The sequence below is a fragment of the Saccopteryx bilineata genome, chromosome 4, assembly GCF_036850765.1.
Source record: "Saccopteryx bilineata isolate mSacBil1 chromosome 4, mSacBil1_pri_phased_curated, whole genome shotgun sequence".
Lineage (NCBI taxonomy): Eukaryota > Metazoa > Chordata > Mammalia > Chiroptera > Emballonuridae > Saccopteryx > Saccopteryx bilineata.
The window spans coordinates 299,885,246-299,911,738 of record NC_089493.1 but is presented as its reverse complement, the minus strand read 5'-3'; the positions used below and the strand labels follow the sequence as shown (position 1 = coordinate 299,911,738).

At 55.6% G+C, this 26,493-nt stretch overlaps 1 protein-coding gene across 2 annotated transcripts in view; it reads left to right on the top strand.

Moving 5' to 3' along the window:
• P2RY8 (P2Y receptor family member 8) overlaps nucleotides 1-21,012 on the top strand; it is a 44,816-nt gene extending 23,804 nt beyond the window's left edge. The window contains exons 1-2 of one of the 2 annotated variants that reach the window (XM_066272090.1): nucleotides 1,910-2,066; nucleotides 19,258-21,012. In XM_066272090.1, coding sequence (XP_066128187.1) covers nucleotides 19,299-20,426 — 1,128 coding nt within the window. In that variant the 5' untranslated portion in view covers nucleotides 1,910-2,066; nucleotides 19,258-19,298 and the 3' untranslated portion in view covers nucleotides 20,427-21,012. Of the gene's footprint in view, nucleotides 1-1,909; nucleotides 2,067-19,257 lie in introns of those variants that run through there. The other variant, XM_066272091.1, reaches the window with a different exon arrangement.
• The last annotated feature ends 5,481 nt before the right edge of the window (nucleotides 21,013-26,493 follow it).

Here is a 26,493-nt window from a genome sequence, read left to right as displayed (position 1 = left end):
TGTTCTGCCCACATCTGGATTCGTGCCCAGGTGGGAGCTCAGGGGGGTGGGGGGGGGCTGGGGGTGGATTCCTGACTCCCACAGAATCCATGTGTGCGTCTTCGCCTCTCTGGATGGATGGGGGGCTCATAGGTCACGAGCGGGGGGCCGTGGAAACCAGCCCTCTCCCCCCCAGCCTTCTCTCCAAGTTGAATTTCCGCCTCTCTGCACTTTGCAACAGAAACGTCACACTTTAAAAATAGGATGCAGCACAAGCAGCAGGCTATTGTATTAAACTCCAGTCCCCCCCCCCCCGCCCTTCCCAAGCACCCCCCCTCCCCGGGCCTCCACCATGAGGCTTCAGTTTTCCAAGGCTTCATTCCCCCCCAACGCTCATGTGAAAAATTCTCCAGGGAAGCCGTGGGCCAGCCGGCTCCAGCATCCGCTCGTCCACGAAGAGCCAGGTTCTAGACTCGTCCACGATGCTTCCGGAACGCAGGGAGGTGACCCACCCTCCTTCCCAGCTGGGTCCTCGTGCAGAAAAGCCAGTGACAAAGGAGATGGCTGGGAAGGGAGGCTGGTGAGGTCCCGTCATGAGCACCTACCTACCGGCAAAGCCAGGTGCCCGCGGAGGGGAGCGGATTTCTATATCGGGGGTGCATTATGCACAAGACAGATCGATGCCACCTCCGCCGTCCGCTTTACAACGCAGAAGGGCAATAATGTCCGAGGTCTTTCCTACACTCTTTTGAAATCATTTTCCCCTAAAGTTAAAAAAAAATTAAAAAAAAATAAATAAAGATAAGTCAGGAGCTTCTTATCTTTGGCTTTGCATGGATGTCAGCAAAGATTTTTATTGTTAGTTTTCTTCTATTATTATTATTATTATTATTCTTTTTAATTGGAGAGTGAGCGTTGTGGTGTTGGTTTGGTGCAGCTGCCGCAATTCGGGTACGTTCAACCACAGACAATCGTCCCCCAGTCCTGGAGGTTGGACTCTGAGACCCTGGTGCAGGCAGGGCTGGGTCCCCCTGAGGCCTCTCTCCTGGGCGTGCAGACAACCGTCTCCTCCTCCCCGGGTCCTCACACGGCCGTCCCTCTGTGTGTGTGTCTGTGTCTCCTCCCCGGGTCCTCACACGGCCGTCCCTCTGTGTGTGTCTGTGTCTCCTCCCCGGGCCCTCACACGGCCGTCCCTCTGTGTGTGTGTCTGTGTCCTCACCTCCTCTTCTTATAGGGACCCCAGTCCTGTGGGCTCAGGGCCACCTCCCTCGTGACCTCATTGTACCTGAATCCCCTCTTTACAGCCCCGTCCCCAAATATTAGAGCCCCACTCTGAGTTCCCAGCAGTCAGGGGCTTCAGCCGAGGAAGTTCACCCCATCAGAGGGGGGAAAAAGTCAGCAAATATATCCCAGCCCAGCTGCATTCCTTGAGAAGAAAGAGCACTCCGATTAAAAAATGTAATGCGTAAGATTTTCCACACTTAATATGAAGGTAGAATTATAAAAATAAATTTTAAAAAAAAGAATAAAAGAATATTAAACATAATCAGAGAAAGCCACGCTTACATTCACGACAGTGGTCTCACCGTAAACTGAACCCTCAGGAAATGGATTCCTGTATACACCCCAGGTGAGACTTATTTGTATCATAACATGGAATTTTTTTTAATGTATTTTAAAAACATATGTAAAACAGGCTCTGGTGACCTCCTGCACCCCCCAGGGGGGGGGGCCTGCCGCCGTGAAAAAAAAAAAAAAAAAAAAAAGAGGAAGCTTTTCCATCTATTGTGGCTCGGGGTTTCGTAACCTTTGTGCGTTTAATTAAATCTGCAGATGACGGGTGACCGTTACAGGCAGCCCACTGGGTCCCTGGAGGACTGGGGACTGCGTCTTCCGTGTGTCCGCTCGGGGTGGGGGGCAGGCGGACAGACAGAGAGTCCTCAGGAGACCGAGGAGCTGAGCCTCGGCCCCCCATTCCTAGCTAGAGCTTTCTCCAAGAAGTCCACCTCGTCTGCACCCGGTGTGAGGCTCCCCACGGCCGGCTCGGACCAGCCCCACAGGGCCAGCTCCGTCAGAAGACCCCGGTTGTAAGTCACAGTGGCGGGTTGGGGACAGGACACTGTCCCCCCCCCCCCCCCGGCGAGAAACTTGTCTGTATTTGAATCATGCGGGGGGAGGGCCCAGCTCAGTTTGGTTTATGTTCAGGGCGGGTTACTTTAACCACCCCCCGTGGCACCCCAAAGTCTTGCAAAGTGTTTGTGGGACATCTGAGGATGCAGAGGACTGGGGTGGGGGCCACCGGTGATGGTGGCTGCAGAAAACACCCCCCCCTCCGTGTAGCACATCTCACGACATTGAACCAGGAAACAGCGTGCGTTAAGAATGTGTCCAAGATCCACGGGCCAGAAGCAGAGAGGGAGGTGCTTCCTGCCCCCTGCACGTGGACGCCAGGCAGTGGCCGTGTGCTGGCCTAGGCAGGAGGTGTGGGCTCCTCTGGAATTGACCCCCTTCTTCCCCACATCTGGAGTTCTGTCTGCCGGCTATGGGCCCACCAGCTCCTAGCAGGCGAGTTAGAACAGCTTCTGCAGGCGAGCCAGGGAAACTGGAGCCGTGCAGATAGATGGCCAAAACGGATAATTGGGACTCTCGGGGGCGGCTTCAGGCATGGCTTGATCCAGGAGCTGAAGTGGTTGGTCAGCTCCTGCTTTCTGGCTCCTGTCCTCCTCTTGCAGCTCCAGGCTTAAGTGTCTTTTTTTTTTTTTTAATGTAAAAATTTATTTGACCAAAATGTAGAAAAAGTGATACTCTTACATATGATACAGTTGCAAGAATCTAAATGAAAAGTGTTGGCTTTATTTATTAATAATTGCACAATTTGCTAGTGTATCTCCTGGGCAGGCTTCAGTGTCTTTTTTTTTTTTTTTAATGTAAAAATTTATTTGACCAAAATGTAGAAAAAGTGATACTCTTACATATGATACAGTTGCAAGAATCTAAATGAAAAGCGTGGGCTTTATTTATTAATAATTGCACAATTTGCTAGTGTATCTCCTGGGCAGGCTTCAGTGTCTTTTGAGGATGGTCATTTGGTCCGTGTGGAGGGAACGGGGGTCCCCAGGGTCCAGCCTGGCCTCTCAATTTTACAGGGGGGGGGGGTGGAGAAAGACACTCTTTCTCAGCATTCCTGAGTGACAGCTGCTGAAGGTTCTCATTGGCTCCCCAGGGTCACATGGCCGCCTTGGACCAATCACTGTCTCTAGATAGATAGAGGGAGCACTGCGAGTCACCAGGATTGGGCCACAGCGCCCAGTTTTGTGTGATGGGCAGTCCTATGGACCACACAGCTTCAAGAGAGGGCGGATCCAGGTGCTGCAGCCTGGGGTCAGCAGGGGGGACCTTGAGGGGCCCAAATGCATAGACCCCCTTGGTTTGCTGCACTGGCCCATGCATGCATGCATGCATGCATGCATGCATCCGTCCATTCACCCACTCGCTGCACACTCACTGGCAGCGTCCTCTGTGTCACTCACGCCTGGGTGTCCAGCTCTAAAGTCAGGACTGCAGTGTCCACGCCCGGCACCTAGCTTGGAGGGAGAGGTCCTGCGGGCGGGGTGGGGGGGTCTTCTGTCCAGCCCCAGGACAGCCAGGGGGGTCCCTGCTGAGACCTTCTGTCTCTTCTCTCTGTTTCCGTTGACTTGTCCTCACGCCCATGGCTCACACCCTCTCAGGAACAGGTGTGACCAATGGGGACCTCTCCCTCTGTGCCTCAGTTTCCCCGTGTGTCAGGGCCGTCTTCCCAGAGCAGTTCCGGGAGAAAACGCTTTTGGGGAAAAGCGTTGGCTACGGTGCTCGATCAGGAGTCAGAGGTGCAGATGACCGGCTCAAGGGACACTTGGCCCGAGGTGTCCAACTCCCTTCCGGAGGTCTTAACACCCGGAGCACAGCTGTCTGTGACCCTGTGGAGAGAAAGGAAGGGACTATAATAAGAGAAATCCCTGGGGACCTGCATTCCCTCAGTGCTGGCTTCCCGATGTGGGCAGGATGGAATTCTTGGGGGGAGCAGCAATGACAGGTCCACCCCTTCCTCCGGGCCCAGGTCCTGCCCACGCTGAATGGGCCACGTGGCCAGCGGACTCTAGTGACCCAGGGGATGTGGACACCCAAAAACAAAGGGGTGGACGCCTCGGGCAGAAGCCCCCCCCCCCCCAGCTAAGACACAGAGAAGGGAAACAGACAAGGACTTTTTAGGCGTTTCCTCGCCGTTCGAGGCATCTATCTGTTCAAAACGGAGATACAATTCCCGCAACATTGAGCAATGTGGGGTCCCCCCCCCGCCATGTTCTCTGTCTGGTTCCAGAGCCTTTTAATCTCCCTCCCAGGAGCCCCCACTGTTGCCCTAAACCAGTCGCCCAGGAACAGATCGCTCCCTCCTGGGAAACGCTACCCCACCTTCTATCTCTGCGGGTTTGGCTGCCTCTTGGAAATGGAATAAGAAACTGTGTAGTCTTTTGCATGCGGCTTCTCCCTCCCCGAACATCATGTGTTCAAGGTCCATCGGGGTTGCAGCCTGAGTCAGCGGGGCGCTCCTGTTCCTGACTGCGTACTATTCCACTGTGCACACGAACCCCATTGTGTTTATGCATCCATCCGTGGGTGGACACCAGGGTTGTTCCCACTATTTGGAGATTGTAAGCACTCTTGCTATGAACTCACATGTCCATGCTTCTGTGTGGATATATGTTTTCATTTTTTTTGTGTGTGTGTATTTTTCTGAAGCTAGAAACGGGGAGAGACAGTCAGACAGACTCCCCCATGCGCCTGACCGGGATCCACCCGGCACACCCACCAGGGGTGATGCTCTGCCCACCAGGGGGCGATGCTCTGCTCCTCCGGGGCGTCGCTCTGCCATGATTAGAGCCACTCTACCGCTTGGGGCAGAGGCCAAGGAGCCATCCCCAGTGCCCGAGCCATCTTTGCTCCAGTGGAGCCTCGGCTGCGGGAGGGGAAGAGAGAGACAGAGAGGAAGGAGAGGGGGAGGGGTGGAGAAGCAGATGGGTGCTTCTCCTGTGTGCCCTGGCCGGGAATCGAACCCGGGACCTCTACACACCAGGCCGACGCTGTACCACTGAGGCAACTGGCCAGGGCCTGTTTTCATTTCTTTTGAGGGCTATATCTAGGGGTAGAATTGCTGAGTTGCATAACCACTGCATGTATAATTGAAAAAAACCACTGGGTGGATTTCACGGGGCAGTGTTTTCAAGGAGTGAAGGGTGGAAGGACACAGGGAGGACTCTGGTCCTGGCTTGACCCCCCCCCCCTCGGGGTCACGACTCCAGAGCTAGAACGGTCGAGCCTCACCTGGGTCCAACCTGGCTCCATAGCCCAGAACCCAGACTTTTATTGAAGTTGTGGTCATGGTCAACAATGTGTTAAGAACTCTGTGTTGTCAAGGACCACCAAAGGGCATTGATCATCCTGTTTAGGTCCTTCCGAGGGTCTTTTGGGTTAATTGGCGCTGCTGTTTTAGGTTGGAACGTATGTCCTCAAAGTTCCTGTCCGCCCGGCACCTCAGAATGAGATCTTATTTGGAAACAGGGTCTCTGACCCAGGGTGACTCCTCTCACACCCTTCATTCATCGCAGTGACAGGGACCTTAGAAGAGACGGAGGAGGAGACACAGACACAGAGGAGAAGCCACGTGGGGACGGAGGCGGAGATGAAGAAGTCTAAAGAAAAGATAAGATTTGATAGATAGATGGATAGATGGATGGATAGATAGATAGATAGATAGATAGACAGATAAAAGAGATAGATGATATATAATATATATATAGAGAGATAGATATTAGGTAATCAGTGTGCATATAGGTAATCAGTATGCATAGCGATAGATAATAAATAAATATACAGATAGATAATAGAGGTGTAAATAATAGGCAGATATACAGTGTGTCCATAAAGTCATGGTGCACTTTTGACCGGTCACAGGAAAGCAACAAAAGATGATAGAAATGTGAAATCTGCACCAAATAAAAGGAAAACTCTCCCAGTTTCATACCTATTCAGTGCAGTTCCATGTGGGCTCACGCACAGATTTTTTAGGGCCCCTTAGGTAGCTATCCCGTGTAGCCTCTACAGACTCATCACTGACTGATGGATAACCTACCAGAACGGGGTTTCTCCACCAAACTGCCGGTTTCCTTCAACGGCTTATCCCACCGAGTAATGTTATTCCTATGTGGTGGTGCTTCGTTATAAACGCCCCAATATTCACATTGCACTTTGGTCACGGATTCTAACTGAGCGAGCCACAGAACACACTGAACTTTCCTCTGTACCGTCCACATCCCGACTGGCATGGCCGTGGGCTGCTCCACTGTATACACGGTGTGACATCATCATCTGTGCATGCGCACATGCTGCCACATCATCCTCCAGAAAGTGGGAGGGTTTTCCTTTTATTTGGTGCAGATTTCACATTTCTATCGTCTTGTGTTGCTTTCCTGTGACCGGTCAAAAGTGCACCATGACTTTATGGACACACTGTATATGTTATATATGTATAAATATAGAGATACAATAGAAATATTGATACATGATAGACAGATAGACAGACAGATGGAAAAGTTAAGCTGTGTTGACACCTTGATTTCAGGTTTGTGGCCCTCGGAACTATGATAGAACAGATTTCCCGGGTTTTAAGTCTCCAGCTTGTGGCCATTGTACTCAAGGAGCCACAGGAAACCGAGTCCCCGTCTCTGAAGGTGGACACTCCGTTCACAGAAGGGGAGCTCTGTCTGAGGTCACCCAGCTCTCCCCAGAGACAGCTGAGACTGGAGTTCTTGTCTTGATAACCCCGGGGTCCAGGCTGGTCCCCCCCCCCCCACAAGCCGTCCTGCCTGGGTGCGCACACGGCGGGGCAGGTGATCTGTTTCGCGTGGAGAACAGAGGTCAGCGGACCCGTTCGGGAGACTTTCTCCTGTCCCCAACCCCACGTCACGTCCCCCGTGTCCCTCCCGTGCGTTGGATGACACTGCGCTCTGGACAAAATGATAAACTGAACGTGTTAATTCATGGTATTATTATTATTATTATTATTATTATTTGTATTTTTCTGAAGTTGGAAACGGGGAGGCAGTCAGACAGACTCCAGCATGCGCCCGACCGGGATCCACCCGGCACGCCCACCAGGGGGCGATGCTCTGCCCATCTGGGGCGTTGCTCTGTTGAGACCAGAGCCATTCTAGCGCCTGAGGCAGAGGCCACAGAGCCATCCCCAGCGCCCGGGCCATCTTTGCTCCAATGGAGCCTCGGCTGCGGGAGGGGAAGAGAGAGACAGAGAGGAAGGAGAGGGGGAGGGGTGGAGAAGCAGATGGGCGCTTCTCCTGTGTGCCCTGGCCGGGAATTGAACCTGGGACTCCTGCACGCCAGGCTGATGGTCTACCACTGAGCCAACCGGCCAGGGCTTTCATGGCATTATTAAGTAGGAGGCTTGGGGAAGATGGGTTGCGGTTAGCAGGTGAGGTCTGCCTTAAATGAGGTGATCCGGGACATGAGACAGTGGCGGACAAAACATTTGGGGCAAATGTGCTTAATTTTTTGCCTGCATCTGTCTACGTCATCTGTCCATCACCTGTCTGTCATCTACCTCCGTATCCATCTCTCTGTCTGTCTGTCTATTCATCTGTCCATTAGACACCTGACTATATCTACTGTTCATTTATCTATCTTGTTATCATCTGCGTGTGTGTTATCTCTCTATCTCTGTGTCTATCTACTCATCCATCGTACATCTGACTATATCTGTTATCTATTTCTTTTCTATCTAATCCCACCTTCTATCAGTTATATATCATCTATCTATTATCTATACATCTATTCAGTATCTATCTATCATCTCTCTATCTGTCATCTATCTATCATCTATCTATCTATCTACCTATCTATCTATCATCTATCTATCTATCTATCTATCTATCTATGTATCTATGATCTATCTATCTATCATCTCTCTACCTATCATCTCTCTACATCTATCTATCTATCTATCTATCTATCTATCTATCTATCTATCTATCATCTATCATGTATCTACATCTATCTATCTATCTATCATCTATTTACATCTCTCTACCTACCTATCATCTCTCTACCTCTATCATGTATCTACATCTATCTATCTATCATCTATCATGTATCTATATCTATCTATCTATCTATCTATCTATCTATCTATCTGTCATCTATTTACATCTCTCTACCTATCTATCATCTATCTACATCTATCTATCTATCTATCATCTATCTATCTATTTATCATCTATGTATCATCTATCTACCTATTTATCATCTATCTACATCTATCTATCTATGTATCTATGTATCTATCATTTATCTATCTCTATTTATCATCTATCTACATCTATGTATCTATCTATGTATCTATCATCTATCTATCTATCTAATCTATCACATTTTTCTGCCTGTCTTTCTTTCAATTCATCTACTTATGTATCTTTGTATCAATTTCTTTGTCTCTTCCTCTCCCTGTCCCTTCCCACTCTGTGTTTCTCTGTCCCTTTCTCTTTGTCTTCTATCATCCTCCCCCCTCCCCCGTCTCTCTCCTTGACACACACACACACACCCCAATCCGTTAAGCACACCTCCCTAACTCCTGAGCAGGGCTGGCGCTCTGTTTCGGTGCTGGTACAGAGGCTTGAACGGAACAGGACGTGCCGTTTGCAAAGCCCCGTTTCCGGGCAGGCCCCTGGCCCCCCGGGGAGGTGGGGTGGAGGAGGGGGCTTGCTTTGCTCTTCTTGCACACAGACTGGCCTGCCCTTGTTGATTCATGCATCCACCAGGACGGACGGCCAAGCAGCTTCCTGCCTTACCCCGGGGAGGGGGGGCAGGCTTTGCAGCTGCGATTTGGGCACCGGTCGCTGGAGCCCAGCAAAAGAGTCACCATGAGGCGGAAACCTTTTCTGAGAACCAGGGGCTCTCAGGAAGCCCGTGTGTCTGCCTGCACCCTGCTTGGTGACAAAGACCCAGAAGGCAAGAATGGGGGTCTGGTGGCCTCTGCGTTGCAGAAGTCACAGCTCACACGCTCCACACAGGCTGGGAGGCATGCAAATCACGTGTGTGTCTCCCCCCCACCCCCACCCCCGCCCCGCGCTGGGGTTGTGCAATCCGGGAGACAGGTGAACGAGGACAAAGATAATGTGCATATAGCTGCTGCGCGGGCAGGAGCCCCCCTCCGCGGTCTGAGGGTTCTGCCCGGAGCGCGGATGGGCCCAGTTTCCACGCCCCCGCGGGCACACACAGCAGCTGCCCTCTGTGTTTCTGTCTGAAGCCGGTGGAACGCAGCGTGGGCGCGGAGACGGGAGGGCGGTCCTTGGAGACGGGACGGCGGTCCTTGGAGATGGGAGGGCGGTCCTTGGAGACGGGAGGGCGGTCCTTGGAGACGGGACGGCGGTCCTTGGAGACGGGAGGGCGGTCCTTGGAGACGGGACGGCGGTCCTTGGAGACGGGAGGGCGGTCCTTGGAGACGGGAGGGCGGTCCTTGGAGACGGGACGGCTGTCCTTGGAGTCGGGAGGGCGGTCCTTGGAGACTGGACGGCGGTCCTCGGAAACGGGAGGGCGGTCCTCGGAGACGGGAGGGCGGTCCTCGGAGACGGGAGGGCGGTCCTCGGAGACGGGAGGGCGGTCCTCGGAGACGGGAGGGCGGTCCTTGGAAACGGGAGGGCGGTCCTTGGAGACGGGACGGCGGTCCTTGGAGATGGGAGGGCGGTCCTTGGAGACGGGAGGGCGGTCCTTGGAGACGGGACGGCTGTCCTTGTAGTCGGGAGGGCGGTCCTTGGAGACTGGACGGCGGTCCTTGGAAACGGGAGGGCGGTCCTTGGAGACGGGAGGGCGGTCCTCGGAGACGGGAGGGCGGTCCTCGGAGACGGGAGGGCGGTCCTTGGAGACGGGAGGGCGGTCCTTGGAGACGGGAGGGCGGTCCTTGGAGACGGGACGGCGGTCCTTGGAGACGGGAGGGCGGTCCTTGGAGACGGGAGGGCGGTCCTCGGAGACGGGAGGGCGGTCCTCGGAGACGGGAGGGCGGTCCTCGGAGACGGGAGGGCGGTCCTTGGAGACGGGAGGGCGGTCCTTGGAGACGGGAGGGCGGTCCTTGGAGATGGGAGGGCGGTCCTTGGAGACGGGACGGCGGTCCTTGGAGACGGGACGGTGGTCCTCAGAGCCTCCCCGTCGACAAGGAGAGCAAATACGGAGGCTGCCAGGGGTGCGGGGGTCTGGGTGTCCACACACGCTTCAGGAAAGTGAGAGGACAGGCTCCCCAGGGGCCGGCAGGCCAGCTCGGACGCTGCTCTTCCGGGCTTCCGTGAATGTACGTTTCGGACACAGGTCGTTGTGTGTGTGTGTGTGTGTGTGTGTGTGTGTGTAAGGGGGTGTCTCTGGGAAACACTGTCTCCCCAGGTCTGGGGCTCTGGTCTTGTCCTTCTGCAGATGTTGCTGTGGACAGAGAAGGCGGGGTTCATTTCGATGAAGTCGAGACTGTCATTCTTTCTTTCACGGACTGTGTCTTTGGTATTGGAGGTAAAAAGTCATCGTCACACCTCGCAGGGCACAGGACGCCCCACGATAGAGAGTCAGCAGCCCCAAATGTCAGTGGTGTGAGCTGACCTGGTGTTAGAAACTGTCTCTTTCTCATCTATCTATATCTATCTATCATCTATCTATCTATCTATCTATCATCTATCTATCTACCATCTATCTGTCTATCTATCTATCATCTATCTATCTATGTCTATCTATCATCTATCTATCTATCATCTATCTATATCTATCTATCATCTATCTACCTATCTATCATCCATCTATCTATCTATCTATCTATCTATCTATCATCTATCTATCTATCTATATCTATCATCTTTCTATCATCTATCTATGTATCATCTATGTATCATCTATCTATGTATCATCTATGTATCATCTATCTATGTATTATCTATCTATCTATCATCTATCTATCTGTCATCTATCTATATATGTATCTATGTATCTATCTATCATCTATGATATCTCTAACAATCATCTATTTATATATCTATGTATCTATCTGTCTGTCTACTTGTTTATTTAGCTAGTTAGACAGACAGGTGGATGAGTACATGGATGGATGGATGATGGATGGATCAAGGAATGGATGGATGGATGGATGATGGATGGATGATGGATGGATCAATGGATGGATGATGGGTGGATCAATGGATGGATGGATGCATGCATGAATGCACTGCTGTATGAATGCATAGATAGATAGATGGATAGATAGATAGACAAACAGACAGATGAGACAAAAACACCGGGTCAGTGTTTCTCAACTTCAGCCCTCCAGACGTCTGGGGCTAATGCCTCTCTGACATGGGGCGTCCTGGGCCCTGTCAGGTGCTGAGACGCCTCCCTGATCTCCCCCCAGCAGATGGCAGGAGGTCTCCCTCTCCCAATTGGGACACACAAAGTTGACCCCCCCGGGTATTGTGAAGTGTCCCCTGCTGGGGATGGCAACATTGCCTGGGTGAGAACCCACTTAAATTCTCCACCGGATCTCCAAAGCAGAGGCACCGGTGACCTTGGGGACGGCCTCGTCTCCCAGGGCTTCCATGGCAACCCAGCACAAACGGGGTGAACTAGGTGTTTGTACAAAAATCCAAGGGAGACCAGCCCAGACTGCACGAGGCTGGCTCATAGCTTCCTGGAGATGCCACCCTGCCGTCCCCACCCAGCCCTCAGGGGACACCGGTGGTTACTGCGGAGAGAACACCATCAGGAGCCCCAAAGGGAGGACTCCTCAGTTTGACTGATTGCTGTTGTTGGGAGGTGACCTTCCCACCACCCCACCTGAGTAAGACTCCCCTCAACTGAGACCAAAGAACCACTTCCCTCAGCATCATGTCTATGCAGATGGGGGACAGGGGGCGGGGATCCTAGACTGGGTGTCACATAGAAGATGTGTCATCCACAGTCGCCAACCATCCGCAGCAAGCTCTCCAGCTCCAGAAAGAATGACGATCTAAATGTTTCTTTCTTTTTTTTTTAATTTATTCATTTTTAGAGAGGAGAGAGACAGAGGAGAGAGAGACAGAGAGAGAGAAGGGGGGAGGAGCTGGAAGCATCAACTCCCATATGTGCCTTGACCAGGCAAGCCCAGGGTTTTGAACCGGCGACCTCAGCATTTCCAGGTCGACGCTTTATCCCACTGCACCACCACAGGTCAGGCCAAGAATGACGATCTAGATTTCATCAAAACTAACCCCGTCTGCTCTGTCCACGGCAACATCTGCAGAGAAGGACAAGACCAGAGCCCCAGACCTGGGGGGGGGGGAGGGAGAGTGTTCCCCATGAGGAAACACCGATGGTCCCTCCGGACAGTGGAATAGTACGCAGCCATGAACAGGAAGGAGTGAGGCTTTGACTCAGGCTGCAACGTGGACAGAGCTCAAGGACTCAAGGACAGAAGCCAGACACCCAAGGTCACGGAGCGTGGGATTCCCTGTACCTGGAAAACCGTGCAGAACAGGCAAACCCCCCCAGAGATTAAGTCAGGGGTCCCCAAACTTTTTACACAGGGGGCCAGTCCACTGTCCCTCAGACCGTTGGAGGGCCAGACTATAAAAAAAAAACTATGAACAAATCCCTATGCACACTGCACATATCATATTTTAAAGTTAAAAAAAAAAAACAGGAACAAATACAATATTTAAAATAAAGAACAAAGTAAATTTAAATCAACAAGGTGACCAGTATTTCAATGGGAACTATGACCCTGCTTTTGGCTAATGAGATGGTCAATATCCGGTTCCATATTTGTCACTGCTAGCCGTAACAAGTGATATGTGCTCCTCTCACTGACCACCAATGAAAGAGGTGCCCCTTCCAGAAGTGCAGCGGGGGGGGGGGGGGCGGATAAATGGCCTTAGGGGGCCGCATGTGGCCCGCGGGCTGGCCATAGTTTGGGGACCCCTGGATTAAGTAGTGGCCCCCAGGGGGCTGGGGGAAAAAAGGTGTGAGGAGAGACAGCTCACAAGGACCAGTCTCCTTGTGGGCTGACACACATTTTCTAGTGGATGCACCTACCTAACATGCCGCTGAATTCACGGCACACTTTGCCAAGGGCCCCCAGGAGGGAGGGGGGATTTGGAGGCGAAGGGCGAGGACGCAGAGGACTTGTGTCGCGGGGTGGGGGGTGGGGGGGCGGCCATGCAAATGTTGTGGGCTCGCACCTTTCCCGAGGTGGGGGCGGCACATCGGGGGACAGACTTCAAAACCACCGAGCGGCATACTTTAAAAGGGTGAACAGTACGGTATGTAAATCACGCCTCAGTCTAAAGCTGTGGAGAGAAGATCAAGGGAGGTGGTGGGCAGGCAGGTACAGACAGTCCGGGACGCGTGTGAAACACACGCCAGACCCCCCCTGTCGCCTCCGAGCCCCTGACGGGGTAGGGGGGGGAGCCATCATCATCATCAGCCCGGGAAGCCCGCCCTCCCCCACGCCCTGCGCCCCTGTCTTTTGAGCGAGCCACGGCGGTGCACTCGGAGCAGATGTTCTGGCTTTTATTGCATAAAATTTCCACCCTCGGGCTCCAGCCCACACGTGTGCGCGCTGTGTCTGTCTGTGGGCACGTTGATTAATAAAGCCATCTCTTTATTAATCAACCGTGCCACCCCTGAGCTGTCGGACCGTGGACCCAGACACCACGGAGCCGCAGAGGCGGGCGGGCGGGCGGTCACACAGACGAAAACAGACCGCTCAGCAAACAGGGCTCCTCCCCGGGGAGCTGTGAAGATAGGGTGGCGGGGCGTCCGAAGCCCACGCACGTTTTCCAGCGACCACGGCCTCACCCGGCGGGAGTCACCTGTCCGAGAGCTTTTCATTCCGCTGCAGTGCGTGACATGCCGTGCCGCTGAGCCGTCCTCAGAAGCTCCCACGGGGAACAGCAACAGCCACGAGGGTCCGAGGGCGTTTTGTTGCAGGGGGCTAGGCTGGCAGAAATGGAAAAAATTCAACCCGAAACGCCTGCCTCCTGCCCCTTCAGAAGCCCGGGGCATCGTCCGCCACAGAGGGACCATTATTTTTTTTTTTCCTGGACTGGGGTGTGGCCCTCTCCTCCGTCACCTCAGACTCTGAAGGTGGACACATGTTCCTAAAGCCCACGGCGGACTTCTCTTCCTCCTCCTCCTCCTGCAGGCGTTTGTCCCTGCCAACGACGTCCGTCCGTCTCCTCCCTCTGTGTGTCCGTCCGTCTCCTCCATCTGTGTGTCTGTCTGCGGGACAGAGGGTCCTGAGAGCAGCAGCACGTATTCCTGTTGCTCCCGGGGGGGGGGGTCGAGGACGGCCCCCACAGAGAAGGGCGGCGTTGCACCTGGGAGTGTGCACAGTCAAACCGAAACTCGGAGGGGGGCTGGGTGGCCCTTTGTTTGATCATGGGTTTTGAGGAAGCTTCTTTGTTGCGAGGGCTGGAAACACAGACGGGCTTCTTCCTCTCCTGAGCAAGGACCCACCAGGTCAGGTCCGGCTGACGGGTGGATGTGAATCCATCCCCCACTTTGCAGGTTGTGTGGGCGCCTCTCCTGCACACGAACCACGTGTTTCCTGCTGACAGAGGGTCAGGAAGGACCCCTGCTCTCTGCCCCCACACATACACACACACACCCCCTCCACGATGAAGAGGCCAGTGCCCTCTGGGCAGCTGCCCCTGGAGACGGTCAAGCCTTCCCAGGTCAGAAAGCACAGTGGGGCTTCAGGATGGACCCGCCCGGAAAATATCGGGGAGCCCTGAGGACCACACTGGACTGGCCTGAGGCACAGGGGCTCGAGAGGCCAGGGACTGTCTCACGGGGCAGCAGCCTGCAGCAGACACAGGTGCCCGAGGCTCACTGCCCGGGAGAACGCCCCCCACACACACCGTGAGACAGTGCAGGAGTGGAAGCCGGGTGGTCAAGCCACTGGGGTCTTCGCCATCTCAGTCGTGGGACCTCTGTGTCCTCACCGCCTGCCATTCCAGCAGGGGACGCACAGGACGGATCAGGGGCTCTCTCTCTCTGTGACCGGGCGGTTCAAGACCTTGAGGCCATCGGAATAATGATGGCGCTGGGAAGAGCAGTCATCATGATGAAATACCGCCGAGGGGGCGGCTTGAACGAGGGACACTTCTTTCTCACAGTCCTGGAGGCTGGACATCCGAGGTCAAGCTGTTGGGAGTGTTGGGGGCTGGTCAGCAGTGTCCCCCCCAAGGGGACGTGACGGGCTGGAGCAGTTCTGAACTTGACGTACCACGTAATGTTTCCATCAAAGCATCTTAAAGAATGCACCCTTACCCGGGTTCGATTCCCGGCCAGGGCACATAGGAGAAGCGCCCATCTGCTTCTCCACCCTCCCCTCCTTCCTCTCTGTCTCTCTCTTCCCCTCCCGCAGCCCAGGCTCCATTGGAGCCAAGATGGCCCGGGCACTGGGGATGGCTCCTTGGCTTCTGCCCCAGGCGCTAGAGTGGCTCTGGTCGCAACAGAGCGACGCCCCGGAGGGTCAGAGCATCGCCCCCTGGTGGGCAGAGCTTCGCCCCTGGTGGGCGTGCCGGGTGGATCCCGGTCAGGCGCATGCAGGAGTCTGTCTGACTGTCTCTCCCCGTTTCCAGCTTCAGAAAAAAAAAAAATGCACCCTTGAGCCCACACTTAATGTCCCCTCCCGGGTCACTTCAAGATAGGCATCGACTTTGGCCTGACCAGGCGGTGGCGCAGCGGGTAGAGCGTCGGACTGGGACGCTGGGGACCCAGGTTTGAACTCCAAGGTCACAGATATGACCCCAAGGTCGTTGGCTTGAGCCCAAGGTTGGCGGCTTGAGCAAGGGGTCACTCACTCTACTGTGGCCCCCCCAGTCAAGGCACTTGTGAGAAAGCAATGGATGAACAACTAAGGAGCCGCAATGAGGAATTGATGCTTCTCATCTCTCTCCCTTCCTGTCTGTCTGTCCCTGTCTGTCCCTCTCTCTCTCTCTTTCTCAAAAACAAAACAAACAAAAAACATAAGCACCATCTTTAAAAGTGAGAAAAAGCACACAGCATGTTTTATTATATATTTTCCAATGTTCACTGTTCAGTCTCCTCCCCCAGCCCTCACCCCCTGGCATTTTAACAGAGAGAAATCGGACTCTGGGTAACTCGGGGAAGCAGCTGGACTGAACTATTCTTTTTTTTTTCTGAAGTTAGGAACGGGGAGGCAGTCAGACAGACTCCCGCATGCGCCCGACCGGGATCCACCCTGCATGCCCACCAGGGGGCGATGCTCTGCCCATCTGGGGCGTCGCTCTGTTGCGACCAGAGCCATTCTAGCACCTGGGGCAGAGGCCAAGGAGCCATCCCCAGCGCCCGGGCCATCTTTGCTCCAATGGAGCCTCGGCTCTGGGAGGGGAAGAGAGAGACAGAGAGGAAGGAGGGGCAGGGGTGGAGAAGCAGATGGGCGCTTCTCCTGTGTGCCCTGGACAGGAATCGAACCCGGGACTTCCACACGCCAGTACGACGGCTCCACCACTGAGCCAACTGGCCAGGGCCTGGCCTGGACTTTTTATACCAGAAGAAAGGCCTTCCCGGCACCTTTGGTAGAATTGTGCACCTGAAGCCTGAACGGTTTTGTTAACCACTGTCGCCCCGATGAACTCAACAAAAAATGAAAAAGAAAGGCTCTTCCCAGCAGCGCGCGGTGGGATTTGCGTCACAACCTACAGAGTGGGTGACCCCTCAGGCAGAGAAGGTGTCCACGCACACCGCACGGGGCCCGTTACGCAGGGTTGTGTCTCTGACGCTCGGGGTGGGTCTGTGCCACGGAGCCCTGAGCACAGTGGGGACCGGGACGTCCCTGCCCGTCCTCACAGCTCAGCGGGAGGTAACGTGAGTCCGGGGCGTTTCGGGTGGTGAGTTTCGGTGCATTTCCCAGGCTGCTCACGCAGGAGGTGCGTCTGACTCTCACCCTGAGTCCTCGAGAAGATATTCTCTCCAAAGGGGGTCATCGGCCTGAATGCCGAGGCACAGCCCACAGGCTCGGGAGGGAAGGAGGACACAGGATGCCACCTTAGGGGCTCATGCAAGGGCCCCCAACCTGAATGAGTGTCCTTCGACAGGCGCTCCGGGATTGGGCCTCCTGATGATCAGGCTTCAAGGGCAGGGGAGGTGGTGAGAAGCCAGGCACGGGGTGACATTATAGGGGACCTCCGGGGAATTGGTGTCCACGGCCCAGCACCCGCATGGGACACCAGTCAGAGGAGGAAGCTAGCTCCTAGCAACACAGAGAGAAACTATGTTGCAATTTGTTAGGATGAGTCCCTTTGGCAAGCTTGTCACTAATGGTTGCAATTCCTGGCTTCCTCGTGGTTACAATGTTGTTGCCAGTGCCCCTTACTTTGCAGCATGCTCCCTGCAATTCCTGGCTCCCTCATGGCTATAATGTTGCTGCCAGTGCCCCCTACCTTGCAGCATGCTCCCTGGGCTTTTCCAAGGAGAAGGACGGATGGTTGTGAGCAGTTGTATAGTGATAGATGGTTGTGAGCAGTTATATAGTGAGAGTCCGGCGTCCCCTGGCCATGGCAGAGACGATGTCATCAGTGTTCCCAGGGAGAAGGAGGGGAACAAGGGAGGGAGTTGGCTCCTAGCAACACTGAGAAAGTAGGTTGCAATTTGTTAGGATGAGTCTCCTTCTAGGCTTGTAATTCCTGGCTTCCTCATGGCTACAATGTTGCTGCCGGTGCCCCGTACTTTGCAGCATGCTCCCTGGGCTTTTCCAAGTAGGAAGACTGATGGTTGTGAGCAGTTGTATAGTAAGAGTCTTGAAATGGGTGGTTATGAGCAGTTATATAGTGACAGTCCTACGTCCCCTGGCCGTGGCAGAGACGATATCATCAGTGTTCCCAGGGAGAAGGAGGAAGGAGGGGAAGAGGGAGGGAGCTGGCTCCTAGCAACACAGAGAGAAACTATGTTGCAATTTGTTAGGATGAGTCTCCTTCTAGGCTTGCAATTCCTGGCTTCCTCGTGGCTACAATGTTGCTGCTGGTGCCCCGTACTTTGCAGCATGCTCCCTGCAATTCCTGGCTTCCTCGTGGCTACAATGTTGCTGCCGGTGCCCCGTACTTTGCAGCATGCTCCCTGGGCTTTTCCAAGGAGTAGGACAGATGGTTGTGAGCAGTTATATAGAGAGAGTCCTGCGTCCCCTGGCCGTGGCAGAGACGATGTCATCAGTGTTTCCAGGGAGAAGGAGGAAGGAGGGGAACAGGGGAGGGAGCTGGCTCCTAGCAACACAGAGAGAAACTATGTTGCAATTTGTTAGGATGAGTCCCTTTGGCAAGCTTGTCACTAACAGTTGCAATTCCTGGCTCCCTCATGGCTATAATGTTGGTGCCAGTGCCCCCTACCTTGCAGCATGCTCCCTGCAATTCCTGGCTTCCTCATGGCTACAATGTTGCTGCCGGTGCCCCGTACTTTGCAGCATAGTCCCTGGGCTTTTCCAAGTAGGAAGACTGATGGTTGTGAGCAGTTGTATAGTAAGAGTCTTGAAATGGATGGTTGTGAGCAGTTATATAGTGACAGTCCTGCGTCCCCTGGCCGTGGCAGAGACGATGTCATCAGTGTTCCCAGGGAGAAGGAGGAAGGAGGGGAACAAGGGAGGGAGTTGGCTCCTAGCAACACTGAGAAAGTAGGTTGCAATTTGTTAGAATAAGTCTCCTTCTAGGCTTGCAATTCCTGGCTTCCTCATGGCTACAATGTTGCTGCCGGTGCCCCGTACTTTGCAGCATGCTCCCTGCAATTCCTGGCTCCCTCTTGGCTATAATGTTGCTGCCGGTGCCCCGTACTTTGCAGCATGCTCCCTGCAATTCCTGGCTTCCTCATGGCTACAATGTTGCTGCCGGTGCCCCGTACTTTGCAGCATGGTCCCTGGGCTTTTCCAAGGAGAAGGACTGATGGTTGTGAGCCGTTGTATAGTAAGAGTCTTGAAATGGGTGGTTGTGAGCAGTTATATAGTGAGAGTCCTATGTCCCCTGGCCGTGGCAGAGACGACGTGTTCATCAGTGTTCCCAGGGAGAAGGAGGAAGGAGGGGGACAGGGGAGGGAGGTGGAGCTGCCTGCCCGTTGGGGGAACGAGGTGACCATCCTCCGTCTGTGGGTTCTTTACGGGGCAGGCCACCCGTTCCATGCCCTCCCCTCACCGTCCCCCCTGTGTCCTCCTCTGCCTTTCAGCTCGCCCCCCCGCACCGCCCCTGGCCGGGGGCCTGGCGACCATGGACATCAACATGACGCGCCCGGACAACGCCACGCTGCAGATGCTGCAGAACCCGGCCATCGGCAAGGTGCTGCCGGTGGTGTACTCGCTGGTGGCCCTGGTCAGCATCCCCGGCAACCTCTTCTCCCTGTGGGTCCTGTGCTGCCACCTGGGGCCGCGGACGCCCTCGGTCATCTTCATGATCAACCTGAGCGTGACGGATCTGACGCTGGCCGCCGTGCTACCCTTCCAGATCTACTACCACTGCAACGGCCACCACTGGGTGTTCGGGCCGCGGCTGTGCACCTTCGTCACCGTGGCCTTCTACGCCAACATGTACTCCTCCATCCTGACCATGACCTGCATCAGCGTGGACCGCTTCCTGGGCGTGGTCTACCCGCTGGCCTCGGCCCGCTGGCGACGGCGACGCTACGCCCTGCTGACCTGCCTGGGCCTCTGGGCGCTGCTGCTGGCCGCCCTGTCCCCGCTGCTGCGCACCGACCTCACCTACGCCGTGCAGGAGCTGGGCATCGTCACCTGCTTCGACGTCCTGCCGTCCACCATGCTGCCCAGCGTGGCCATGTGGGCCATCTTCCTCTTCACCCTCTTCGTCGTCCTCTTCCTGCTGCCCTTCGTGGTGACGGTGGCCTGCTACACGGCCACCATCCTCAGGCTGCTGCGCGCGGCCGCCGCCTCCTCCTCCTCCTCCTCCTCCGAGCCGCACGCCGGCGGCGGGGGCGGCGGGGGCCAGAGACGGCGCGCCGTGGGCCTGGCCGCCACGGTGCTCCTGGCCTTCGTCACCTGCTTCGCGCCCAACAACTTCGTGCTGCTGGCCCACATCGTCGGCCGCCTGTTCCTGGGAACCAGCTACTACCACCTGTACAAGCTCACGCTCTGCCTCAGCTGCCTCAACAACTGCCTGGACCCGTTCGTCTACTACTTTGCCTCCCGCGAGTTCCAGGTCCGGGTCCGGGCTTTCCTCGGGCCCCGGCGGCCGTCGCCGCCACTGGTCAGCGCCCTGGACTCCCGCCGGGACAGTCTCTTCTCCACCCGCACGCTGCTGGCGCCCTCCGTCTCCAGCGGCCAAGCCGACGGGCTGGAGGCGGCCGGCCGGCCGTTCCTGGTGAGACAGGAGAGCGTGTTCTGAGGACAGCTGGGTCAGGGAGCGAGGAAGGGTCCCCAGGCTGTCACCTGTTGTTGGGAGGTGACCTTCCCACCACCCCACCTGAGTCAGACTCCCCTTCAACTGAGACCAAAGGACCACTTCCCTCAGCATCAGGTCCACGCAGATGGGGGGAGGGCAGGGGGCTGGGATGCCAGGCCGGATGTCACATAGAAGAAGTGTCACCCATGGTCACCAACCATCCGAAGCAAGCTCTCCGGCTGCAGAAAGAATGACGATCTAGACTTCATCAGAATGAACCCTGTCTGCTCTGTCCGCGGCAACATGTGCAGAGAAGGACGAGACCATTCAATCTTGGCTCTCAGCATCCACCCAGCTGCGGCATTCTTCCTTCTCTCTGGTCTGGGACGGCCTGCCCCTCAGCCTGATGTATGCAGAGCCTGGTGGACATTCCCCCCCCCGCCCCGGGTCTCTCCGGTGCCGGGATTCTGCCAGATGACCGTTGCAAGTTCCCAGGTCTCTTCCCCCCACAGGAGACAGCCCCGGGGTCTGGCTGAGCTGTCGGTCACTTGGGCCGCTCTGCGCCCGTGTCCCAGGTAGGAATGACGGCTGTCCCACGAGCTGCGGGTCAGGCCCGCCCCCGCGCTACGGCTGACCATCTCCAGGTGGACCAGCAGCTGCTGAGGTCATTGTACGAAGCCCAGTGAGTGCCCACAGCTGCGGTGTGACTCCCTGAGATGCCTCTGTGAGTGTCCCCCTCCGCCTGATTTCTGCCCCCAGGGGACAGCTCTGGGCCCATGGCGGGAAGCCCTCGCCCCAGGTCTGAGGTGGCTGCTCCGCACGTGTGTGCACAGCAGCCTGTGGGGACCAGGCACCTGACTGTGCCAGCCCTCAGGAGAGTCACCGTCTGAGCCCCTTGGGGCCCGCCAGGCGGGGGGCTTTGTGAACTGGGACCCATCTGCACCAGCCCCAATGCCTGAGCTGCTTTGACAGAGGACAAGGGAGCTCTGTCCCCATGCTGTGTCCAGGATGCCATACAGCTGGTCCTCAGGAGCTGAGGACTGGCCAGAAACAAGCCAGTTCCAGCACCTTGCACATCACGGGACATTGGGTTCTAGCACCCTTGGGAGACGGGACATCCCTGCAGCCTCAGACAGGGGGGTATCCGGGCCAACAGGGCACCGTATGTGTACAACAAACAGGAATCCACGTTTTTGATGGACAGCAGGAGCCGGCTCCCGGCCACCACTGTTTAGGAAGAGGACAGACAGAACTAGACTGGGGTGAATAGTGTCCCCCACCCCCACCCCAGACCCATGTCCACCTGCGACTTCAGATTGTGACCTACTGCATCAGGGGGGCCCTGCATGCACCCAGTGACAGGGACCTTAGAAGAGACACAGACACAGAGGAGAAGCCACGTGGGGACGGAGGCAGAGACGGGAGGGAGGCGGCCACCAGCCTGGGGGACTCCTGGAGCCCCAGGACCCCCGCATCTAAGAATTTTGGTCACCGAGACAGAAAGAGGATAAGTTTGTGTGTGTGGTCCAAGCTCCCCCAGTTTGTGGCCATCTGCCACAGCCTCCCCAGGATCCTGACATACATTCCAGGCACTCTGGACATTAAGCACTGGCCTCTGGGTAGGGTGACCATGGGCTCAGCTGGCTCCCTGGGGACCCTGCTTCCTGGGACCCAAAAGCTTGATGGGGGGGCGGGGCGGGGCGGCCACACCTGTGCCAGGTGAAGGCTCTTCTTGGACAGACCAGGTCAACACCGTCCGTGTCGTCCGTGGGGCCTGTGGGCGGCCACACCTGTGCCAGGTGAAGGCTCTTCTTGGACAGACCAGGTCAACACCGTCCGTGTCGTCCGTGGGTTCTGTGGGCGGCCCTCTGCACCAGACGGACGGCTGCTCTGAGGAGCGAGCGGTCCCGGCAAGAGGAAGACCCAGCAGTTTCCGGGGCTGCTCATAGCCTGTTGTTTATCATCTGTGGGCCTCACACACTCGCCTTCCTGGGACCCTGCATCCGACCCTAGCATCCAGCCCAGGTTCCCACCTCAGGCTTCTTTCTGCACCTGTGTGTCCTTTGGGGCTTCAGACGCACCTTGAAGGTGGACAGCCAGCCCTCAGCGGGACATAGGACGAGACCTCAGGTGTCCCCTCTATCCCCTCCACCCCACCCCACCCCCCGCCCCAGGCCACAGATGGGGGGGGCGGGGATGCGGGGACAAGCAAGACCCCGGATGACATTCCTGATTTCCTCCCAGCACGCCGGATGAGTGTGTGTCTGTGTGTGTCTCTCTCTCTCTCTGACACCTCATGTTACAACCTGCACGCTGCCTTCCGACCAGGCTGTGGCTCATAGCAGCTGCATCTGGGATGTCCCCTTGGGGACGATGCCCGAGGCCATCGGCCCTGAATGTCTGCACAGTCGCAAAGGACTTGAGCACCACACAAGAAGGGGCTTTTCTGTGGGAGCCCCAGACCCGCCTGAGAAAGGGCCCCCCGCCCACCGGCACACACACCGGTGAGGCCAAAATGGCTCAGACCCAAGTTCTCCACGGAGGTGTGACATCCAGGCTAAACCCTACACAGCCCAGCAACACCCACAGTCAGAAGCGTTGAGCCTGTGAGGACGCCGAGGCCGACACCCCCCGTCCTGGGTGGGTGGGTGGGACTCACACCTCGGAGGCAAAACACAGAAATAATAGCTGTGAAAAACCTCAGACCACCCACACACGGAAACAGCTCTGGGCCACGTGGGAGGGGCTCGCAGACTCCAGAGCCCGCCTGTCTGGGTCATCGGGGTCCCCGTGGTCCTGGCCGCCGCTCACACACACAGGGACGCAGCACACAGAAACTGTTACTCGGTTGGGCTGCCTCTGGGCCAGAGAGGCGAGCCAACACCCCGATTCATTCGTGCTGCGTGCAGGGCTTCCCAACGCCGCCGAGGTCACTCGGGGGGACCCACCGGGTCTTGGGCACGGCTGGGAGTTTCAGCCGACAAGCGGCCCGTTCTGGGGTGACCGTCACCCTCTTCGTCGAGGTCTGTCCTCTAACCGGAGACGACCCCCACCCCCACCCCCCGGGCGGTCTTGGTCTGCACGCAGCACGTTACTGACATTCTGTGCGCGTTTTCCCAGAAATGCACTCCATCAATCGGTCACCCGGCTCAGCATCCGGGGATGCTAGAAGGTGTATTTATGTCCGCGTGACAGCAATGGGGGTGGCCTGGTCCGGCTCTAGACAGAGGGATGCGGGGACAAGCAAGACCCTGGATGACATTCCTGATTTCCTCCCAGCACGCCAGGTGAGCGTGTGTGTGTGTGTGTGTGTCTCTCTCTCTGATACCTCATGTTACAACCTGCACGCTGCCTTCCGAACAGGCTGCCAGACCCTCTATAACAAGAACCCCCTGGTCCATGACGGAGCCGGGTCACTCCAGGTCACGTGGCGGGCATGAGTGCAGAGACACACACTCCAGGTGACATGGCGGGCATGAGTGCAGAGACACACACTCCAGGTGACATGGCGGGCATGAGTGCAGGGACACACACTCCAGGTGACATGGCGGGCATGAGTGCAGGGACACACACTCCAGGTGACATGGCGGGCATGAGTGCAGGGACACACACTCCAGGTGACATGGCGGGCATGAGTGCAGGGACACACACTCCAGGTGACATGGCGGGCATGAGTGCAGGGACACACGCTCCAGGTGACATGGCGGGCATGAGTGCAGAGACACACACTCCAGGTGACATGGCGGGCATGAGTGCAGGGACACACACTCCAGGTGACATGGCGGGCATGAGTGCAGGGACACACACTCCAGGTGACATGGCGGGCATGAGTGCAGGGACACACACTCCAGGTGACATGGCGGGCATGAGTGCAGGGACACACGCTCCAGGTGACATGGCGGGCATGAGTGCAGGGACACACACAGGGGTGGGACGACAGCTGACGTGAGGAAGGATTGTCAGGTGAGTGAGATGCTGGTGTCCCGGCTTTGTTAAAAAGTAAAGTCCCGATCGGCTAATACTGGATGGCAAATACTCAAGGCTGGAAAGAGATGATGTTGATTGAACGTCTGCTCTGAGCCCAAGAGCAAACACGTGCAAACACACGCAGAGGCATTCACCGTGCAGCGAAACACATACGCACGCACGCGTGCACGCCCACACACGTATGCATACGGCGTGCGTGTGTGTGCACAGGCACGTATAAATATTTGGGAGACCTGGAAGAAAAAAAAGACAGAATGCTGCTTACCGAAAAGCTGGGTTTCATTCCATTATTCTCCAGACCACTGCTTTTTTATGTTTTTTTTTTTTCTAATTTCCTTCACATCATCTAAATTGTGATAAAATACCTACAGCAGTTAGATTGCCATCTGAGCCATTTTTTTCAGGGAAAGGCTCAGGGAACACATTGTTGCGTGACTGTGACCACCAGCCTCTCCAGAACTTTCTCGTCCTTGCAAACTGACTCCCCCCGGCAAGCACTGTCTCCCCGCCTCGTGCCCCAGCCCCCAGCTCACACCCTCTGCTCTCTGTCTCTGTGACTGCCGACTCCTTCGGGGACCTCCCGTGGGTGGCATCGCACAGGATCCGGGTTTTTGCGACCTGCTTACGTCGGTCACCGAACATCATGTCCCCGAGGTCAGCTGCAAGACTGCCTTCACCTGCCATACGGCTCACCCATTTTGCATAGTTCAGGCTTGACTTCCTACATCTGAGGGCATGCCTTCCTCTGCCCCAGGGGACGTGAATTGACTTACAGGACACGTGGGACACGATGTCCATCTGTCTTCCTCCCTCTGTGCCCTTGCCTAGGTGACACCTGTCTGTCATCTCCCACAGACTCCAGTTTCCATAATCGCTGCTGTGATTTTTTTTTTTTTTTGTTTTTTACAGAGACAGAGAGTCAGAGAGAGGGACAGATAGCGACAGACAGACAGGAACGGAGAGAGATGAGAAGCATCAATCATCTTGGTTGTTCATTGACTGCTTTCTCATATGTGCCTTGACCGGGGCGGGGGGGGGGCTACAGCAGACTGAGTGACCCCTTGCTCAAGCCAGCGACCTTGGGTCCAAGCTGGTGAGCTTTTTGCTCAAACCAGATGAGCCTGCGCTCAAGCTGGCGACCTCGGGGGTCTCGAACCTGGGTCCTTCCGCATCCCAGTCCAACGCTCTATCTACCGCGCCACCGCCCGGTCAGGCATGCTGTGATTTTTTTTTTACGTGAAAACCTCTAGACGAGATCAAAATCGCCCTAACCTTAGCTGGAATTTGACCTCAGTTCTCCACAAAAAAGGACCTTAGCGAAGTATCCCAGACACGCACGCCACCTGCTGTCACATCGAGCCACGATTTTCTTCCACCAAACCAGAAAGAATTCTGATTCAGACCCGTGACTCCCGACTTTTTTTTTTCCCCACCTCCTCTAATCTTTCTTTGGATATCTCTGGGTTTCTGTAACACCCCTCAAAAATAAATGTTTTGTGCTACCGAGACCTCTACTGAGAGAATCAATTTGAGCGAGGGCTTGGAAGGGAATTTCTTACAGAGGATAACATGTGTAAGGGACTCAGAGTTAAGCCCCTCTCCCCAAGTGCTCAGCACTGATAGGAATTGCTAATTGGGGTGCATACCTTTCTAAGAGGCTCCTCAACCCTCTAGATCAGTGGTTCTCAACCTTTCTAACGCCGTGACCCCGCAATACAGTTCCTCATGTTGCGGTGACCCCCAAACCAAAAAAATAATTTTGGTGGCTACTTCATCAGTGTAATTTTGCTACAGTGATGATTCGGAATGTAAATACCTGAGATGCATGATGTATTTTCCGATGGCTTTAGGCGACCCCGCCGGGGTCGCAACCCACAGGTTGAGAACCACTGCTCTAGGGGTACGTATTGTGCCCATCTTTTCAGAGTAGCAAACAGGGACTCAGAGAAGTTAGAGAGACCAGAGAGGTCCCCAAGCTGGTGACTGTCGGAGAGCGGATCTGATCCTGACTGTCTGTCTCTGAGCCCCATCCCACACCCTCACAGAGCTCTCCCTAGCCCATCTGAATGGTGGTCACCCTCGG